Below are 20,349 nucleotides of genomic sequence, written 5' to 3'. Positions count from 1 at the left end.
GATGGAAAGAAGCGGAGACTCTAGAAGGAAGGTGTAGTGGGCTCACACCAAGAAAATGCAGAAGTCATGTGTGCATGATCCAAAAATCATACACTTAATGTACAGGTGTGACCTTAACAAGATGTGATCTTTGCATTACTGGATCATTGCCTTGCATTGTCCATGTGTGATCCTGGCCTCTCAAAAGATGTTGGGAAGAGCAGGAGGGACCTTCTGGACTCTTCGAAGCTGCACTGTAGGTCTGTGTCAGTATTTAGAGCAATGATACTCAACCAGGGTGTCATGGCACCCTGGAATGCCCTGATATGCTTTTAAGGGTGCTGTGGGGTGTCACGCAACTGTTACATGGGCAAACACCAACGTTATTCACAAAATAAACCCAGGGATAGTAGTCAGTGGGAATCTATGGTGTCAAAAACATTCTGACATCTTGGCCATGTCCATGTGAGCGTGGACATTTGTTTACCCAGGGACAAGAAACAGCAGCACACCTTCTGCCGCTGCTGCTTGTCCCCAGGGAATGCCTGTGCCACGCGCCCTCTGGCATGTGGCAGGTAGGGAAGGGGAGGCTGGAGCCAGCACTGGGCTGGCCCCAGCAGCCTTACCTGGGATCTTGTGGGGTCTCCTGGGGCTACAGCAGTGGCAATCCTGCCGCTCGGACCCTGGCCAGCAGCTGGAGTCTGGCTCCGACTGGTCAGGCTCCAGTTTTGGGTCTGTCCCCGTGTGCCCCACTCGACATTTTTATTTTTATTTTTTTGGTGCAGGTTTTTTGGACTTTGGGATCTCCTGGGATCAAAAAAACCCAAACCTCTGCACTGCTACCTTGCAGCATGGAGAGCAGCTGAATGTGTGGTATGTGACACCACAAACATATCTACGGCACCACATACCACATGGCCACGCTCATCTGGACACAGCCCTTGTTGTCTTTCTGAGTTCTTGGCAACAGAAGAATCACTCTATTATTTTTCTGTAGTTAAAACTTGAGTGAAAGCTGAGAGCTAGCATTTCCAAGGGGTGCCTTGAGTCTAATAAGGTTGCAAACCACCCATTGAGAACATGTCTTAATGTGCAGTACTGAATGCAATATCATTTAAATACTATCACTGGCATTGTCCAGACAGCCAGCCATAGGAATGTGAAAATGGGGATGCATCAGATCAATTTGCTGCTTTTGCACAAAAGTCCTATACAAAAATTGCCAGCATTTCTGGAGGAAGCATTAGAGAATGCCAGTGTTCTAAGGGTTAAACAGCAAAACTCACCAGAAATGCAGTGTAACCTCTTAATTTCAGAAGGCGAATGTTACACTGCAGTGGAAAGCAGGAAAAAAATACCATTTCTACGGCCAGCAGAAGATGCACAGAATTAATATGCGTGTGAAAGTGCCACATCAAGTCTCCTGGGGATATGGCCAGTCCCTCACTGCAGAAGATTAACCTCAGCAAGCTGCTGTTTATCCACCAGTACATGTGTGCACTGTGCAGATGCCTCGCTCTCTCTCCCTGTGGGCAGTAAACAAAGCTGTAAGTAGGGCCGGGCTGGAAGCAAAAGGGAAATAAATGTACCTGAGATCTGGGTCTTAAAGGGCCTGTTTTCTCATGCTATTTGCCATTCTCAGATTGCTCTGACCTGAAAATAATTGTTCTTCACCCTCCCCAAGACTTATTTTAGTTAATGCACCTGCTGTAGAGAAACATCAGTGCCCAGTAGCAAATCAGTTTTTCCACAGACCGTGGCAGGAGCATGCGAATCCATCTTCAAATAGCAGAGTGCTTTCTGCTCCATGTTTGTACAGTGCCCAACATGCTGGGGCTTGAGCCTGACCAGGGCCTCTAATTACTATTGAGTTACAAACAGCAGCACCTTCAAGGACACTTAAGAGACAAATCTCATCTCTCCTCGATCCTTGGAAAAATACAAGGTTGAAAAAAGGTTTATAAGGGACATTTACATTGTGATGCAGCCTGTAAGGCTGGTACTTTGAGGACTCTTTTCTGTGCTGATGTATGAAATGACTTAAAGTGGGCACTGGACTTCGGTATGACCATTGCTCTGACATCAACCTACCTGCACAGAGTTTGGACAGAGTAGCTAGCCAGGCATGCTAACCCTCCGAAGGAGAAGAGAGAGGGAGACTGTCATAGTCTTTTATAACTCACTTGCATAACTAAATTGCCAGGGAAAGAGTACTGGTAACCTGAAGCCACTTTGGTTCATTGCCATTCACTCTTTGCGTTTGCGTTTATTTTTATTTCAATTTTACTTGTTTTTTCAGTGTTAGTCTTAGAAAACATCACTCATCCTCTTTTTTATCTACTTGCTGCATAATGCCCCATGCCCTGTACCCAACAAAAAGCTACTAAAAATATAGAAACAGAACCGTATTTAAGCCATAACCACACAAAGGCTCACACACTGTGGGACTATGAATGAAACACTGGGCGCATCTGCATGAGATGCTTACAGTGGAGTTGTGTGTGCCCCTGGATCGGGGCAGGACTGGTGCTGTGCTGGGTTGCACTCCGGGCGGGTGACAGGGCCTATGGTGGGGCTATGGCCTCCGCTCCAACACCGATCCCACCCCACCCCACTCCACTCCACTGCCTGCCCCAAACTGGGGGCATATGCCCCCCCACTATCCTGCCGCGGATTGCCCAGCCAGAGCAGGATGGGAGCAAGATGGACCCGTGTCTTGTCAGGTGATGGGGGCGGGAGGTGAGCGGCTCCCGCCGCTGTGCACCGCTTGTCTGGAGACTGCACAGTGGCCCCATCCCGCACCTGCCCCGCCCCAGCAGGGCAAGTAGCGGGAGATCATAAACCCCACTCCCAGTGCAGCCCAGTGCATCCCCAGCCCTACTCGCCCCACCCCGCCTCACACAGATCTGGGAACACATGCCCCCTCCCCCATGCCCTTCCAAAGGAAGGGCGGAAGCTGCCAGACGAGCGATTTGCCCCAGCCCCTCCCTCACCATGGGGGCCCTTAATCTGCCCTCCCCATGCTCCTTCCCCCTCCCCTTCCACCACAACAGACTTACCAGCTGGATGCAGCTGTCCTGAGCATCATAAAGGACTCAATCCCCCATTTATAACATTGTTCCTATGGGAAAATTGGTTCCAAGTTATGACGTTTCAACTTAAAACAGTTTTCAGGAACCAATTGCATCGTAAGTGAGGACTGCCTGTAATTAACTCCACCGTAGGTTACTACTGCCCAACACAAGTACTATCCTACCGTGAAGTTATTTACTCCACCACAATGCATGTGTAGACCATGCCCAGAGCTGGCTGGGTTACCAGGCTGCTACAGTGCAAGGCTGCCTGTTGACTAGCCCCACACTGTAACACCCTGGTGCCCCAGCCAGCCCCTCCGCAGCACACTGAGCTGGGTTGAAGCAGCCCCCCTACCAGCCCCCCTGCCAGTTGGAGTTGCACCACCCTGGCTTACCGTGCTACAGTCCTGGACGCATGTGTAAACTCTGTACCTGGAAGCAATAAACTCAGGCACAAATTGCACATGTATAAATGTACCCACTGTGAGGTTGTGACATATCAGTGTGAATTTTATCCATTGTCCTCTGCTTTCCATACAATTGTCCTATATTTCTCAGAAATACAGGAGGTTGTCTAAGATTCCAACCAACAATTATTTCTCCAGATAGGCTTCAGTGGCACAAATAGAAATGAGAATTTATGTAAGCAATGTACAGCAATAACCTTCCTTACTGACAAGCCCCAGCTAGAATGCCAGATACAAATGTTTCCTGAAGAAGATCTTATGCAGATCATAGGCAGACAAGGTTCTTTGGGTGAATCTGATATCTTTTATTAGACCAACTTAAGTAGTTGGAAAAAAATTTTTAGCAAGCTTTCAGGTTTAAAAATCCTTTGTCAGGCTGAGGAAATTTCTACAATTGGTGTGTGTTCTTCCTGGATGGAATAAATAGTAGGGAAGCCAGAGGCTGGGTTGGTATGCATGCAAGATAGGCAGTCATTGAAGCTCTAAATTGAGGAGTCAGTGGGTGAGAGAGGGGCTGGGTGTGGGGAGAGAAGGGGGATGAATGTAGCAGTTAAATAGTGGAGAGGTACCTGGGTAGTCAGATGTCAGGCAGGTTATATTGTGTCATAAATCCAATGTCCATATTTAGTCCATGATTTTTTGTATCCAGGAGGTTGAAGAAGTGAAGTTCATAGGCTCTTCTCTGAGAAGTGTTGTGTAAGTTTCCTTTGAGGATTAGAACTGAGAGATTGGACAGAGAGTGGTTTTCTTGTGAGAAACGTGCCCCCAAGGTAATTGGGTATTCTTGTCTTTGACAGACTGCCAGTGTGCATTCATCTGGTGTGCAGTTGTTGTTTGGTCTCTCCTACATATTTTCCTTCAGGGCATTTGGTGCATTGGATGAGATGCATTACATTTCTGGAGGTGCAGCTGTAAGACACAGGGGTGATGATGGTTCTGTTGTGGGTTGTGTAGTAATTGTGGGGGTGGAGGAGATGTGTTGGCAGGTTTGGCATTTCTTGTCATGGCACGGTCTGGATCCATTCGGTGTGTTCTGAGCCTGAGGAAGTTTGCTTCTGGTGATGAGGTTGGCGACATTCAGTGCTTGTTTGAAGGTTAGGGTGGATGGTTTTGGGAAGATCTCTTTAAGAATAGAGTCTCTTTCTAGTATGGGTTGCAATTGTTTGAGGATTTTCCGTATGGGTTCGAGGGAGGGGTGACATGTCATAACCAGTGGTGTGCAATTCATGGGGGAGTTTTCTTCTGTACTGCAGCAATTCTTCACGTGGTATCCAGGTGGCTCTTTCAAACGTGTGATCTATCACTCTGGAGGAGTGTTCTTGTTGGGTGAAAGCCTTTCTAAGATTAGTGACGTGGCAATCCCGGGTTCTCCTCAGTGCAAATTTGGTGGTATCTGAGGGCTTGGCTGTATATCACAGCTTTCTTGGTGTGTTTAGGGTGATTGCTGGTTCTGTGCAGATATGTATGTAGATCATAGCTTGTGTACTCTGAAATGTAGTGAAATACCGGCTGTAAACAAACTATCTTCTCTACTGTTCTGTGCAGGAATGTGAGGTACCTTAAATACTAGCAAGATGGTAGTAAAACATACTCATGTGTTTCTACATTAGTAAAACTTGAATACAACTCTTGCTGTTGGCTAAAAGTTCTGGGAATGCAGACTCCACTCAGCTTTCTCTTGCTATTGCTTTGCCCTGGCAATAGAAAACAGGGCTGCCCAACCAAAGTGGAGTCCAATACAAAATGAAAAATAATCCAACAATATCTTCAAAAATATATATATTCATAAAAAATGTCTGCTAACAACCAAAGGAAGCTGAAAATACATGTAATTCTCCTGCAATTCCCATATTTCTCACAAGCTGGACTAGAAAATGAGACCATTTAATGCTTGTATTTAAATTAAATAAACTGGGCAAGCTCTTGTATGGTGGGGAATTTCACACACAGTCCAGAATGCAGGCAGGCAGCGAACATGCTTCCGGGATAATTCCAAGAGTCTCGGTCCCCAATCAATTTTTCTCCCCAACCTAGAAATGCAAATGATTCCAGGTGTAGAGCCTGGAACAGTTGAACAAAAAGGAGAATCATTTCCACTGAACTCAGTGGCTTTGGATTTGGCCCATGCATAGTTTCATAGTTGGTAGGGTCGGAAGGGACCTGAGCAGATCATCAAGTGCCATGGCAGGAAAAAGTACTGGGGTCAAATGACCCCAGCAAGGTGTCTATCTAGCCTCCTTTTGAAGACCCCCAGGGTAGTAGCGAGTACCACTCCCCTTGGAAGTTGGTTCCAGATCCTAGCCGCCCTGACTGTGAAGTAGCGCTTCCTGATGTCTAGTCTGAATCTACTCTCAATCAACTAATGGCCGTTATTCCTTGTTACTCCTAGTAGTGCTCGGGGGAACAGGGACTCTCCCATTGCCTGCTGACCCCCCTTGGCAAGTTTATAGATGGCTACCAGATCCCCTCTTAGCCTTCTCTTGTGGAGGCTGAACAGGTTCAGGTCTCGTAGCCTCTCCTCATAGGGCCTGCCCTGCTGCCCCCTGATCATGCGGGTGGCCCTCCTCTGGACCCTCTTGATGTTGTCCACATCCCTCCTGAAGCACAGTGCCCAGAACTGGATGCAGTACTTCAACTGCGACCTGACCAATGTCATATAGAGGGAGAGGATCACCTCCTTGGACCTGCTCGTGATGCATCTGTGGATTCATGACAAGGTGTGGTTAGCCTTCCTGACTGCATCCCCACATTGGTGGCCCATGTTCATCTTGGAGTCTATAATGACTCCAAGATCCTTTTCTGCCTCTGTGCTGATGAGAAGGGGGTTTCCCAGCCTGTAGGTCTGCTGCTGGTTCTTTCTCCCTACGTGCAGTACCTTGCACTTGTCAGTGTTGAATCCTAAGAATTTCTCCCAGTTATTTCACTCACCCCAAGTCACGCCAGCTGGGAATTGAACTCAGATCTCCCTTGTGGTAGGCAGAAACTCTACCACACAGCCACCAGTGCTAGTAAAAAATATAAAATCTGGGAAGCTTCTTTAACATTAAACAACAGAGTGAAAGCAGTGAGATGCAAGCTCAGACTGGGATATTATGAAAAGCAAAGGATTTTTATGAAATAAAGGATTTTTATTCCACGTGAGAGCCAGTTATAGCAAAAAATAGACAGGGAAAGACATAGTTCCCAGGACTGTTTATGCATTTTATAGCAGACAGAAATTACCCTGGCTGAAGGGCCCAGGACCCAGCTCTTTTCCCCTCCCAAGGCAATGCCATCCTCACTGGGCTTATGGGCTAACAACAGACATTCAAAAAACTAGAGCCTGAATTGATTCAATCTTTGCAGGTTAGTCTAACCTGGCTAGGATAAACCAGTTTCTAAATGTAAAGACATCCCCCCCAGACTAAAAAAAAATGCAGGCACATGCCTGCAGTGGCTCAGGCTAGAAGCCTGGGGGATGCTAGAGCAGCCCTCCCTTCCCTTCCGTAATGTTGAACTGACAGGCACATGGCCAGACCCTGGCAGGATGCTTTAATTAGGGAGGGGTTCCCCCACCCTCCTAACCTTCCCAGCAAGGAATTGATAACACAGCATTTATCACCCAATTAAGAAAGCAACAGAGGGACATTACCAGCTACCTATTGATTCTGCCTTTGTCCCGTGTGCCACTGCAGGGACCGTAGCCAGCTTGTGGTCTGCTAGTTAATGCTGGGTGTCTGCATAAGGCAGAGGGGACAGTGGAATCCCTACTTAGCAGGGAGTGATGGGGTGGGAAGCAGGGGGAAGCCAGGCAGATGCCTGCAATCTCTGCCGGAGCTCCAGCAAGGGAGCAGAGGGGAGGTGCCAGCTCTGATGTGGAGCAGAGAGCCCCACCCAGCCCAGACAGCATGCCGAGATACTGGGGGAGCCTGATTCAACTTAAACCAGGAAGGGGTCTGAGACAGACATTGCATAAACCAGTTTGACCCAAATCAGTTAAGTCTGATACTACATTCAACCAGGTTTATCTCAAACTGGTTTCAGCCATTATCAACCTGGTTTATGTGCACTGAACATCTGTTCTGTTACAGGTTTAAACCAATTTCTGATCACTTAAACCAGTTTATGTGTAATGTCTGTCCCTAGTCATGGGGTCATTCTTCCTCTTGCTTTCTCTCCTTCAGTGCTCATGAATCCTGCACCCTTAGTTTCAATGGGAGAGACAGTATATGCCCACAACTAAACTGTTCTACAGGCTAATGGTTCGGGCACTATCCTCAGAAGTGCCAGATGTGGGTTTGAGTGCTCCCAGGTTGAAGAGGGCCTAGAGTTCAAGTTCCTAATCGGGCATGTGCTCAAACCAATAAGCTATTGGGCAACAAATGTGAGGTGCTGCACTTTGTACTGAACTCCATGCTCTCTGTGTCAGTCATGCATTAGGTGTGCATGACTGCACCTAACACAACCTTTTGGGAGCCAACGTTTTTCTCAGGCAAGCCACAAATTAGCCCTGCATCCTCCTCAACTGCCACTCCAATCCCCTTCCCCTGCCCAATATGCTGTTCTGCTTTCTGCCCCCTGCCCTCTCTGCCACTGTGCTGTCTGTTCCCTCCGCAGTCTGCCATGTGCCACACACAGAAGCTGCCCATGCCACTTGTGCCTGCATGTCATGGGTTGGCCATCCCTGACCTAAAAGATCATGGACTGAGGCCGAATGTTGATGCTTCCTAGCACTAGTCTGTCTTACAGCAAAGCACAGGCAGGCGTGCTCGATTCTGAATCTCCTCAAAGCATGTTCAGTAGCCCAGTCTGGGCGCTTAGGTTCAGGCCAAGATGAAGGCACCTACTGATTCTACACACCTAAGTAGTTGCGTGGCCACTACAGTGGAGTCGATCTGGATTGCTTTTTGTCAGTTAGACCCCTACTTTCTGCCTAAGTCCTATTTTAGACCCCTATGAGTGGACTTCGATGCTGGCTTTAACCAAGTTTTTACCTCAGGGTACAGAAGTCTGACACAGAATCAGGAAATGAATTAAAGTCTTTTATGTATTTGTCCTGTGCTTTAGCCACAAGCCTATCCTACTTCCTTCCCCTTTGTGTACCAGCATGCAGAACACTGCTCTCCTTGTGTTACTGTCTGACATTGCATGGCAGGCTGCCTGATTCTGCAAGGATCTGTTCAAAGCAGTTTGTACTCTGTTGTTGAGGGTGACTTGCCTGCATGGGGGGAAGATCCTGGAGAGAGATGCATCTGTTACAGAGCTCTGGAGGCCAGAAGTCAATTAAAACATTTGCATTTTGGCACCATCCTTGTTATAGCTTCCCTAGGGTTCTTGCCAATAAGCCTGGATCTGCATTTTTTAACAATGTCTCTTTGTTTTGTTGAGTTGGAAGCCCTTCCAAGCAAACACAAGCAGGCTGGCGGGGCAAGTCCATCACATTCTAAGATGTAAAATGAGGAAACTACAAATCTTAACGCCCTTAAAAACGCCACAAATGTAACTCTAGTTCCCAGGGTTTTTCATCCTCTGCTTTGCTAGTTTCAAAAGCTTTTATAGCTAAAATCCTTCTGGATGTAGTTCTGTATCAAAATTACACAGAGTACCCTCATGTGAGGATGCTTTAGTACGTAGGGGAAAATTTAGGAACCTGGCTTTGAAGCAGTGCCTTCAGCTGAAGTAGATGTACCCAAAAGCCCGAAAGTTGTAGATGTGCCCAAAAGCTTGCAAAGAACAATTTTTCCAACTATTTAGTTGGTCTAAAAAAAGATATCACATTTACCCAAAGAACTGTGTCTGTAGATGCTCCGCATTTTTGCTGCACGACCACACCAGCAAAGGGCCTCACTGGGAAGCAGGTTGCATCTGCTCCATGTGTTCACACATGTCATGTAGCTGCTCATAGCATGGTACTGGGCATATGCATTGGCTCCCTGTTCAGAGTGTATATATGCATGCCCACTTGTTGCCCATCAGCGGCCTGAAACGAGTCAAGGAAGTGATATAACATAAGCTACTGACATTACCTCTTACAAACTGAACTGCCCCAAGAAGCACCCCATCATCCAAGAGATGGTCTCTTCCACACAGCAACCCAGGATGGCTGCTAATGCCACAAGGAGCAGCATGGCACAGCCAGCCCCTGTCACCACAGTGCAGATCTGCCAAGACAAGCTGGGAATGGCATCAAAACTGGCATACTGCCCATACTCTTCCATCTTCATCAGGCTCCTCTCATGTATCTGGGCAGGGTATGTGCACCAGCACAAGAGGCCAAATGAAACTGGCTTCCCCAGCTGGAAACCAAGGAGCCAGTAGGGCATAAAGTAACTGGCTGAGCTGGCAGAAAGAAGAGGAAAGCTGTGAGAAAGAGGAAAGCCCAGAGCACCCCAACCAATGTTAAACTACTGCCAGTCTTCTCTGGTGACAGCAGGGGCAGCCGGCTTGGTCTCTACAGACCTTACAGGCAAGGGAGGAAGTCACTGCAGGGACCCATCCTGAGAGAACAGTCATGCGGTGTCTAATTCATCCCCCTGCTTCCAGGGGGCAACAGCTTTCCTAAGGTAACGTGATCCTTTCTTTTTTTCCAGAGAGTCTTATAAATATTACTGCTGGAGGTAGCAATCTATGACAGGACTGCAGCACCCTTCTTATTTCATTATACTGTATGGTTAGTCCTTAGCTGAATGTTGCTTAATCCATGCTCACATCTGTTAAATGATACCAAAAGAAGATCAAGAGAGGTTGGTTTCATATTTGTTCAAGCAGCTGGAAGTTATGGCTTTGCCGTGTCACTAGCTGTTGACCTTGTAAGAGGCTCTGACCATGTTAGTGAGCAGTCTGATGGAAGCACAATGCTCAGCTGCAATCTCTGAAAGAGAAAAGTTGCCCAATAAGTGAAGTGTTTGATCAGCTTCACAAAGTAGATTAAACATGTCATTGGTCCAAAGAAATTATGAGTATGTAATGTTACTAAAAGGTCCATTGTGAATGCAATTGTGATATGGCCAACAGTGGGTCTGGCCTTGCCTTTGCAGACATAAAAATTGAATTTAAAAGTAAATTAAGGTATTACAAATGGAAGAGTTATCAAAAAAGAATCATTTACTTTATTGCTCTAGTTCAGTGGTGCTCAACCTCCTGCCCTTCACTGCTCCTCTGCTGTCAAATTTCCAGACCTGTAAGGAGCCCATGGGCTGGATTGAATGGTCCCACAGCCAGGTCCAGAGCATTGGGCTGGGCTAACATGCCCATGGACTGACCTTACATGCTGACTCCTCGCTGGATCCAGCCCATGAACCGACTCTACCCATGGGATCCGGCCCCATGCCACTCATCTGGACCCTCAGCCCCATAAGTTTGAGCACCACTGCTTTAGTTTGTTCCCCTCAAGCACATGATGGTTTGAGCACAGGCAGTGGTCACCATTTCCCCTGTGTAGCTAGACACTTTCTGTCCTGCTGTAAAGATCCCTCAAAACCTCCATGGGGGTGTAGAAAACTCCTTATAAAGTCAAATGAATAATTATGAATAATTTGTTAAAAATCAGATAATATGATTGAAAAAGGCTTCCCTCAGACCTAGGGCTATTTTTCATATGAGTCAGTGTCACAGTGTGGACAGTGCTTCTTTAACTAACATGAGACTTTACAATGCTTATATGTCTCCCAATACCTTAATACCTGAACAAGTCTGAGACATCAGTATCTTCAACCCCACAGAGAGGTAGGGAAGTGCTTCGGCCCCCAGGTTATAGATGGAACTGCAGCACTAAGAGTATGTCTATACCTCATCCTCAGTGCATCCCAGGACAGAAAATCCTGACTTTGTCCTCTCCACCCATTCCCACTCACATGCCCTAAACCTGGAAACATGTCAGTGAAACCACTCAAGGGGTGTCCCCACCATGGCTACTCCTAAGATCAATGTGTCTGACAGACTGGAGGGTTACTTCCCTAAAGCAGGAGCCAACAGGCAGGGCACACACAGGAACATCCCTGCAGGGACACGGCAAGGACACAGTAGAGACAAGAGACTTCCCCATGGTTATACAGGAAGTCTGTGGCAGAACAATGAACTGAACCCAAGTCTCTGGAGCTCCCAACCTGCATCCTAACCACTGGACCATCCTCCCTGGCCTAACAATCCTAGTTGTACGCCAACGCTAGAATGCCTCTATTCTCGCATTTCTTTCATCTGAACTCCATGACTGCTGAGTGCATAATTAAAGACAGAGAACCCTTTGAGGACATTTTCAAAATGACAGCCATGCTTTAATAAAAGGATTGCAAACCATTTCAAGCAGATGTTCAAGGCGTTTGATTTATGAAACTTTTTGAGATGTTGGGGGTTTTAATTAAAAATACCATACAACAGGCGCTGTCATTTCTGCTGCTCCTCCCCCCTGACAGTTCTGATTTGGTTGTAAATGTTTCATCAATTACACGTGGGAGAAGGAAGGGGGATGCCAGCGTTTCAGTCTGGTGTAGGGTGCTTTTATTTTAATAAAAATATTTAAATTGAGATCTGGAGGAAGTGAACTAAAAACAAGAAGCCAAAGCAGGCCTGTGATGCTTTTGCAGAATCCATTCTCTAATAAGTATGACAGACCTTTCAAACTCATCTTTTGTCCTTCCAAATTATAATACACACTGGCAAATGTTGGAATGGTCTCTCCATTGCTTCCATAATGAAATACTATTAAAAACAAATTAAATACTATTTTTAAAAAACAGATTAAAAACCAACTCCCCAACTGGAGCAACAAGGTCAGTGAATACATTTTAATAAGTTTACCTTGTGGGGTCTGGTAGACTGGTTGGTTGGTATGTCTCTAGGTACTTTTCTTCATTACAGTCGAGCAGTGGTTTTCAACCTGTAGTCCACAGCCCCCTGAGGGGCTGCAGACTATGTTTACAGGGTCCATAAAAGATTACTATGATCAACCAAATATACATGAATACCCACACTTACAATTCAAAAGGGTCCACACATCCACTTGAAATTTCCAAAGGGGTCCTCACTGGCAATCAAAAATTTTTAGGGGTCTGTAAATGAAAAAAGATTGAAAACCACTGCAGTAAAGAATCTCCTCGACCCTAAGGGTGAGCAAATTACCTGTATACAATGTCCATGTGATCAATAGCAGCCACTGGAGGGAGTATTTGAACACGTGGCGCACGGGCCAGGTCCCAGAGGACTGGAAAAGGGCCAGTGTGGTCCCCATTTTCAAGAAGGGGAGGAAGGAGGACCCAGGCAACTATAGGCCAGTCAGTCTCACCTCCATCCTAGGCAAAGTCTTTGAAAAGATTATTAAGGCTCATATATGTGAGAGCCCGGCAGGAAAAATTATGCTGAGGGGAAACCAGCACGGGTTCGTAGCAGGCAGATCATGCCTGACTAATCTAGTCTCTTTTTATGACCAGGTTACAAAATGCCTGGACGCAGGAGTAGGGGTTGACATCATATACTTAGACTTCAGGAAGGCCTTCGATACGGTATCCCACACCATACTGGTGAACAAGTTAAGAGGCTGTGACTTGGATGACTACACAGTCCGGTGGGTGGCGAATTGGCTGGAGGGTCGCACCCAGAGAGTCGTAGTGGATGGGTCGGTATCGACCTGGAAGGGTGTGGGCAGTGGGGTCCTGCAGGGCTCAGTCCTAGGACCGATACTCTTCAATGTCTTCATCAGTGACTTGGACGAGGGAGTGAAGTGTACTCTGTCCAAATTTGCGGATGACACAAAACTGTGGGGAGAAGTGGACATGCTGGAGGGCAGGGAACAACTACAAGCAGACCTGGACAGGTTGGACAAGTGGGCAGAAAACAACAGAATGCAGTTCAACAAGGAGAAATGCAAAGTGCTGCACCTAGGGAGGAAAAATGTCCAGCACACCTACAGCCTAGGGAATGACCTGCTGGGTGGCACGGAAGTGGAAAGGGATCTTGGAGTCCTAGGAGACTCCAAGATGAACATGAGTCGGCAGTGTGACGAAGCCATCAGAAAAGCTAATGGCACTTTATCGTGCATCAGCAGATGCATGACAAATAGGTCCAAGGAGGTGATACTTCCCCTCTATCGGGCGCTGGTCAGACCGCAGTTGGAGTACTGCGTGCAGTTTTGGGCACCGCACTTCAAGAGGGATGCGGATAACCTGGAGAGGGTCCAGAGAAGGGACACACATATGGTTAAAGGCTTGCAGGCCAAGCCCTATGAGGAGAGACTAGGGCACCTGGACCTCTTCAGCCTCCGCAAGAGAAGGTTGAGAGGTGACCTTGTGGCTGCCTATAAGTTCATCATGGGGGCATAGAAGGGAATTGGTGAGGCTTTACTCACCAAGGCGCCCCTGGGGGTTACAAGAAACAATGGCCACAAGCTAGCAGAGAGCAGATTTAGATTGGACATTAGGAAGAACTTCTTCACAGTTAGAGTAGCCAAGGTCTGGAACGGGCTCCCAAGGGAGGTGGTGCTCTCCCCTACCCTGGGGGTCTTCAAGAGGAGGTTAGATGAGTATCTAGCTGGGGTCATCTAGACCCAGCACTCTTTCCTGCCTATGCAGGGGGTCGGACTTGATGATCTATTAAGGTTCCTTCCGACCCTAACATCTATGAATCTATGAATCCATAGGCAACTTAAATCATCTGATATGCTTCCTTTTGGACCAAATTCTATCCCTCATATGGTGTGGCTATAAATGGCAGAGGAGAGTGAATGACCAAGGATAAGATGGAGAAAACATTTACACTGGTGAAACTGAGATACCAGCAGACAGATGATACCAATCCCTGAAGGAAGGGTAGATATGCACCTTTATATAACTAAATAGGATATAGAGAGAGAGCAGAAGCTTTTGTGAACCAAGTTCACTTCACCAGATGCTGTGAAACCCCTGAGCCAGAGTAGCTTTGCCCAATCCAGTGGAGAACCATCCCTAATATGAAAAGCTCCACCAGTGTAAATTAGACTGCTTTGGCTTCCTCCTCCACTCTGGATAGCCATGTGTTAAATACAATGGGCTTTTATATGCTCCTCCTCTGCCCAGTCACAAGGCACAGGAACAGCCACTTATATAGGGGCCACCCTGGGATACCGTCACAACTGTCTGATCTTGATCCTGATTTAACTTCCATTAATGGAAAAACACAATGAAAATTACACTAGGGTAAGTTTCTGTCTGTCTGAGACTAGACAGTCAATAGCAGAATAGGGTTATTCACTTTGTGAATTAAATAGTGGAACTAAATAGTGTGAATTAAACAGACAACAGCAAAACTTCAATGAATCCCACATGTCACCCTTAAAGTCTATGCCCTGAACTGGACCTTTAATTCAAACTCCAGCAGTTTGGAGAGAAACATTTAACCTCAACATGTAAACCTCATAACTCAAGCCAGCCCAGCCCAAACTGCCAGGTCAAATCCAGAGCCAGCTTAACGTGGAGAAATGACCAGCTCGGGTCCAAAGTCTGAGATACAGCTGCATATCAACACTTCCCAGGCTTCTCTTCCTGTGTTAACCCCTTGTTGCTGGGCCCCCCTAACAGCTAGCAGTCTCCACACCAAGATGTGTGCATTTCTGAGGGAAACATGGTGAGGGAAGTGATTTGAGGGAGGGTCTGCAAATCTGAACAGTGCTTCAGGAGTACAATCTTAACAGGCACACAACCCCACTGTTGCTGTGCAGCTCTGTTCACACTAGAATTACTGGGCTTTGCAGCTGTGACTATGATTGCCAAGTCATGAACCCCAAGCTGTTTACTATGCTAATATGATTGTGTTTTTCCATAGGCACAGCTTTATTGCCTGTTCCCCTCATTTTGGCCTCTGCAAATGTGGAGCTCTCCAAATCTAGTTATGAGTGCTTGTTCTGCTCCCAGTACTTCACATTTATTTGCACATGTGGTGTCCTGTCTGCATTCATCCACCATGCAGCTACTTGGTTCTGCATTCTGGTTTTCAAGAGCTATTTTACCAGCATCCTGTTTGCCACTGCCACAAGCTAGATTTGCTGCTGGTAAAACAGACTCGAACCACCCCACCTAGCGACAGCATCAAACGATAGTGTTTCAGGTCCAAGTCCAACAGGAGAAATAAGCTATCTTACCAATAAGCTCCTCTTGACTTCTGCTTTCCATAATCTGGATGTGAGACTGTACATGTTGTGTAGGGAAGCCAAAATCAGCCAAGTGCAGGAGAGTTACCCCTCTGAGGCTTGCACAATGCCTTTCCAGATCCGGCTTCAGGGAACATGATGACTTGATCTGTGTGAATAACAGATGTTTATATTTACTGGCCAAACCAAACTATTAAAATTAAATTTGCTTCAGGTCATCCTGAAATGTTTTTTGTTTCCTCAGTGTAACAAAAGAAAAAGAAAGAATGAATGAATTTCATTTGGGTTAATGCCAAGTATTTCATTTCATTTTGGGGGTTTTTTTAACCTCTTTCTCCCCTTTTGTTTTTACTACATTTTGGCCGACTTTATTTCAAAACTACGTATTAGAAAATCTCATTGTGAAAACATCTAAAACAACTTATTTGAATTTTTTAGAAATATGGTACCTGGAAACTAATTTTTCAATAAATAAACCACGTTTTTGGTTACCAGAAACCCACGGTTCTCATGTTACTATTGCAAGAGACAGCCCTCAATGTACACAAATAGCAGAAAAAAAGGAAGAGAAAGCAAAGAAGAGCACGGGATCGTAAGCTATCAGTGTCCATGAAAATCAGTTTCCAGAGACACTTTTTTTCATTTTCAACTAGTCCTTTCTTCCGCCACATACGTTGCAGCCAACACTGCATTGGTTCAAAACCAAATCTTAGTTATTTGTTATCTTCAGGATACAGCTGGCAGCTACATAAGTTCTGTCTTTCTCCAAGACAGTATATAATTAGGACTGAGATTAAATATGCCAGAAAATGGATCCCCCAGAAAGATTTGCCCCACAAACTCATCAATGTCTTTTTCAACTGCGCAGTGACTGAAGAGTGGCTATGACTCGTTTAAACTGGTATGTGGATTTGATTCATTTTGTGTTGCTATTTCAAGCTGCTGCTTAAGGTTTTAATGTCATACTCCCACTATCTACATTCAATAATACGTTATGGTTCCTCAATAACTATCACACAATATGCTCCCAAATGGTCATGGGGGTTCACATCCACATTGAGGCAACATTGCATAAGTGTATCTTTTCATAAAATTGCAGTAACTTCATGGTAATCAAAGAAAAAGCAAAATAATCCAGTGACTTGATCTTCTGGGCAAGATCTTTGCCTAGCCCTGACCTCATACACTTGTACATTTTCCTACAGTGAGGCCCCTGACAGACATTAATGTAAATATGTGATGGGATCTGATGTGGAATCCCATCAGACACGATCTCAGGCTCCCCCTGAACTAGCAAGTAACATGCTTGACTCCTAACTGCAGGAGCACACCATGCACCCCATGGCTGGGAGCCCCGGCAGCTGATCAGAGCTCCTAGCCGGAGGAAGGCACCACGTGCTTCTGTGCACCACAAGCCCTGATCAGCTGACTGGGGCTCCCAGTACAGGAGTGCACAGTGCACTTCCCGACTGGGGGCCTCCCAGCCTCTGGAACAAAGGGGAGTCTTCAAATGCTCCTGCATGCTACACAGGCTGGGGACATTCAATAAAAGATGTAAAAAGAACCAACCACAAAGTTATTACACATTTTGCGTAATAACTTTGTGGCTTATTCTTCATTTTAGCAAGCCATTAATTGATTGAGTGAGTGACCAGGTCACTACTTAAGATGTGATTAACCATCTATTCATGTCTTAAGTGTAACGTTTGTCAGAGCCCTGAGTTCTGCATCTTATGTTAGTCCTGTGGTGGGGCATGGAAATGGACCAAATGACCTTTTCCAGGTCTCTTGGTCTCTTCCAGCCATATAGATTCATAGATTCATAGATGTTAGGGTCGGAAGGGACCTCAATAGATCATCGAGTCCGACCCCCTGCATAGGCAGGAAAGAGTGCTGGGTCTAGATGACCCCAGCTAGATGCATATCCAACCTCCTCTTGAAGACCCCCAGGGTAGGGGAGAGCACCACCTCCCTTGGGAGCCCGTTCCAGACTTTGGCCACTCGAACTGTGAAGAAGTTCTTCCTGATGTCCAATCTAAATCTGCTCTCTGCTAGCTTGTGGCCATTATTTCTTGTAACCCCCGGGGGCACCTTGGTGAATAAAACCTCACTAATTCCCTTCTGTGCCCCTGTGATGAACTTATAGGCAGCCACAAGGTCGCCTCTCAACCTTCTCTTGCGGAGGCTGAAGAGGTCCAGGTTCTCTAGTCTCTCCTCGTAGGGCTTGGCCTGCAAGCCCTTAACCATACGAGTGGCCCTTCTCTGGACTCTCTCCAGGTTATCTGCATCCCTCTTGAAGTGCGGTGCCCAGAATTGCACACAGTACTCCAACTGCGGTCTGACCAGCGCCCGATAGAGGGGAAGTATCACCTCCTTGGAGCTATTCGTCATGCATCTGCTGATGCACGATAAAGTGCCATTGGCTTTTCTGATGGCTTCGTCACACTGCCGGCTCATGTTCATCTTGGAGTCCACTAGGACTCCAAGGTTCCTTTCCACTTCCATGCCACCCAGCAGGTCATTCCCTAGGCTGTAGGTATGCTGGACATTTTTCCTCCCTAGGTGCAGCACTTTGCATTTCTCCTTGTTGAACTGCATTCTGTTGTTTTCTGCCTATTTGTCCAACCAGTCCAGGTCTGCTTGCATCTGTTCCCTGCCCTCCAGCGTGTCCACTTCTCCCCACAGTTTTGTGTCATCCGCAAACTTGGACAGAGTACACATCACTCCCTCGTCCAAGTCGCTGATGAAGACATTAAAGAGTATCGGTCCAAGGACCGAGCCCTGCCGGACCCCACTGCCCACACCCTTCCAGGTCGAAACCGGCCCATCCACCACGATTCTCTGGGTGCGACCCTCTAGCCAATTCGCCACCCACCGGACTGTGTAGTCATCCAAGTCACAGCCTCTTAACTTGTTCACCAGTATGGGGTGGGATACCATATCGAAGCCCTAGGATATGTTCTAGGATTCTGCATACCCATAAGTGCAGGCTGGGGTCAGGTTTGCACAGGCTAATCCTGGCAAAGCGATGCCTAACCACCAAGACTGGATACAGGGAAAGATTAACTAGGGATTCAATCAGGAAAAAGGGAGACAAATGATAAATACACTTAGGGATGTTATTGGCAAAATTAGTCATTCCCAAGCAGCAGTCTGTGGAGCACTGGAGATAGATGTATGGGAAGCTGGCAGATGACATGGTGCTGGCTCCCCTATTTGTTTCCCAGCTGAAAAAAAAAAGCTATCAATCCTTTCTAAATGTTGCCCATGTAACTGTAGCCGCTGTAGAAATGTGCAGCAATGGGGAATGGGAGAAGAAGGGGGTCTACAGCAGCAAATGGAGAAGGGAGGGTCCCTGAGACACCTCTGGTTAGGATGTGCTCTGTTTATGAGATATATGGCATGTACAGGCGTTATATTTTTCACTCAATGAGGCCCCCAAAAGCACTGGTCACCCATAATGTAACAAACATTCACAGGTGCAGAGTCCTTTTAAAATGGCCAATCAAGTGAAAATTTAACCCTCGTTAAATCAGCTACCAGATGAAGGATCTCTAGGGCACAACGCCTTAGCAAACCTGCATACACATTTGTTGCAGGAGTTAACTTTCAAGTGATGTTGCCCACATCCCACACACCTTTGCATAGTCTGAGGCCTCTGCATCAGCCCCTGCCTTGGTGCAGTAGCACTTGCATCCCGAGGGGAAGAAGAGGCACGAGGAATGTGTTCTTCTGCTCTGGTGGAAAGGAGCTGAGAGCAGCCTGGTGGCACCAGCAGGAATGGGAATCTGGGTGGGCTCCAGCTACAGTACGTGGGAGTGGCCAGCAGTCTGCTGTGACAGGAAATCATTCTTGCTGCAGCAGACTGAAAGCAAGTACACCCCAAATATCTGAAACAGATGATTTACCTGATCCCTCAGGTCCCAGCTGCAGGATGCCTGATTCAACAAAAAATGCCTGTTAATGAATTGATTTAGTACCCAGCCTGTGCAAATGCCAAGTTTAACTGGTGGGCCATGACTTACCAGGCCCATTCAGTGCTATCTCCCTGGTTTGCACCTGACTGCACTTAACCTTCAGAGGATAGCCCCTTGGAAATCTGGTGCACGGACAGATTAGCCAGTAATCTCTCTTAGCAGTGAGTTCCCAGCTATGGCAGATCCTATCCTCCTATCACAAGGTAGGTCTTGTCCTCAGTGCCTTTGGTATCGGCATAGCCCAGGGCAGGAGCAAACCCCTGCAAGTCTTCACTTTTTATATGATCACATGTGTGTCCTACACCACATGTACTTCAGAGATCTTATTGCCCTCCAGTCTACCTCCCCCGGTGGCATCCAACAAAGAATTACTTGCTTTCTCCATGAAAATAATATTGATTCCTCCTTTCCCAGCTGGCGTGGCTTGTCTATACCACAGCAGCAGCTAATCATGGTGAGCTACACCCTGCCACATGAGTCCACTGACATGTTCCAGAGCTGGAAGTTCAAGAATGAGGTTTCTCTGGCCTCTTCCCCAATGCCCACTCTTGAGTCTTTAGTCTCCCACAGTAGAAAGGAGGGGTCCACAGTTTACACAGCAGGAATTGTAGCCCATAATCTAAAGATGAGGAAAGAACTTGTAGGTTTTACAGAGCTTGAACCAGGGCTGCTCCCCAGTGAGAATTCCCTACTGTTCTGTCCAATCTAGGAGTATTCATGGCAAGAGGAAAAGTTGCAAATAAATCGTGTTTTACAGA

At 46.7% G+C, this 20,349-nt stretch overlaps 1 protein-coding gene across 1 annotated transcript in view; it reads right to left on the bottom strand.

Moving 5' to 3' along the window:
• LHFPL1 (LHFPL tetraspan subfamily member 1) overlaps positions 1-20,349 on the bottom strand; it is a 57,297-nt gene that overhangs the window by 19,039 nt on the left and 17,909 nt on the right. The window contains 3 exon segments of the mRNA XM_059733123.1: positions 6,505-6,525; positions 9,533-9,849; positions 9,852-9,950. Of these exon segments, the coding sequence (XP_059589106.1) occupies positions 6,505-6,525; positions 9,533-9,849; positions 9,852-9,950 (437 nt within the window).

The sequence above is a fragment of the Alligator mississippiensis genome, chromosome 8 (genome assembly GCF_030867095.1).
Source record: "Alligator mississippiensis isolate rAllMis1 chromosome 8, rAllMis1, whole genome shotgun sequence".
NCBI lineage: Eukaryota > Metazoa > Chordata > Crocodylia > Alligatoridae > Alligator > Alligator mississippiensis.
This window is presented reverse-complemented; position numbering and strand designations above follow the sequence as displayed.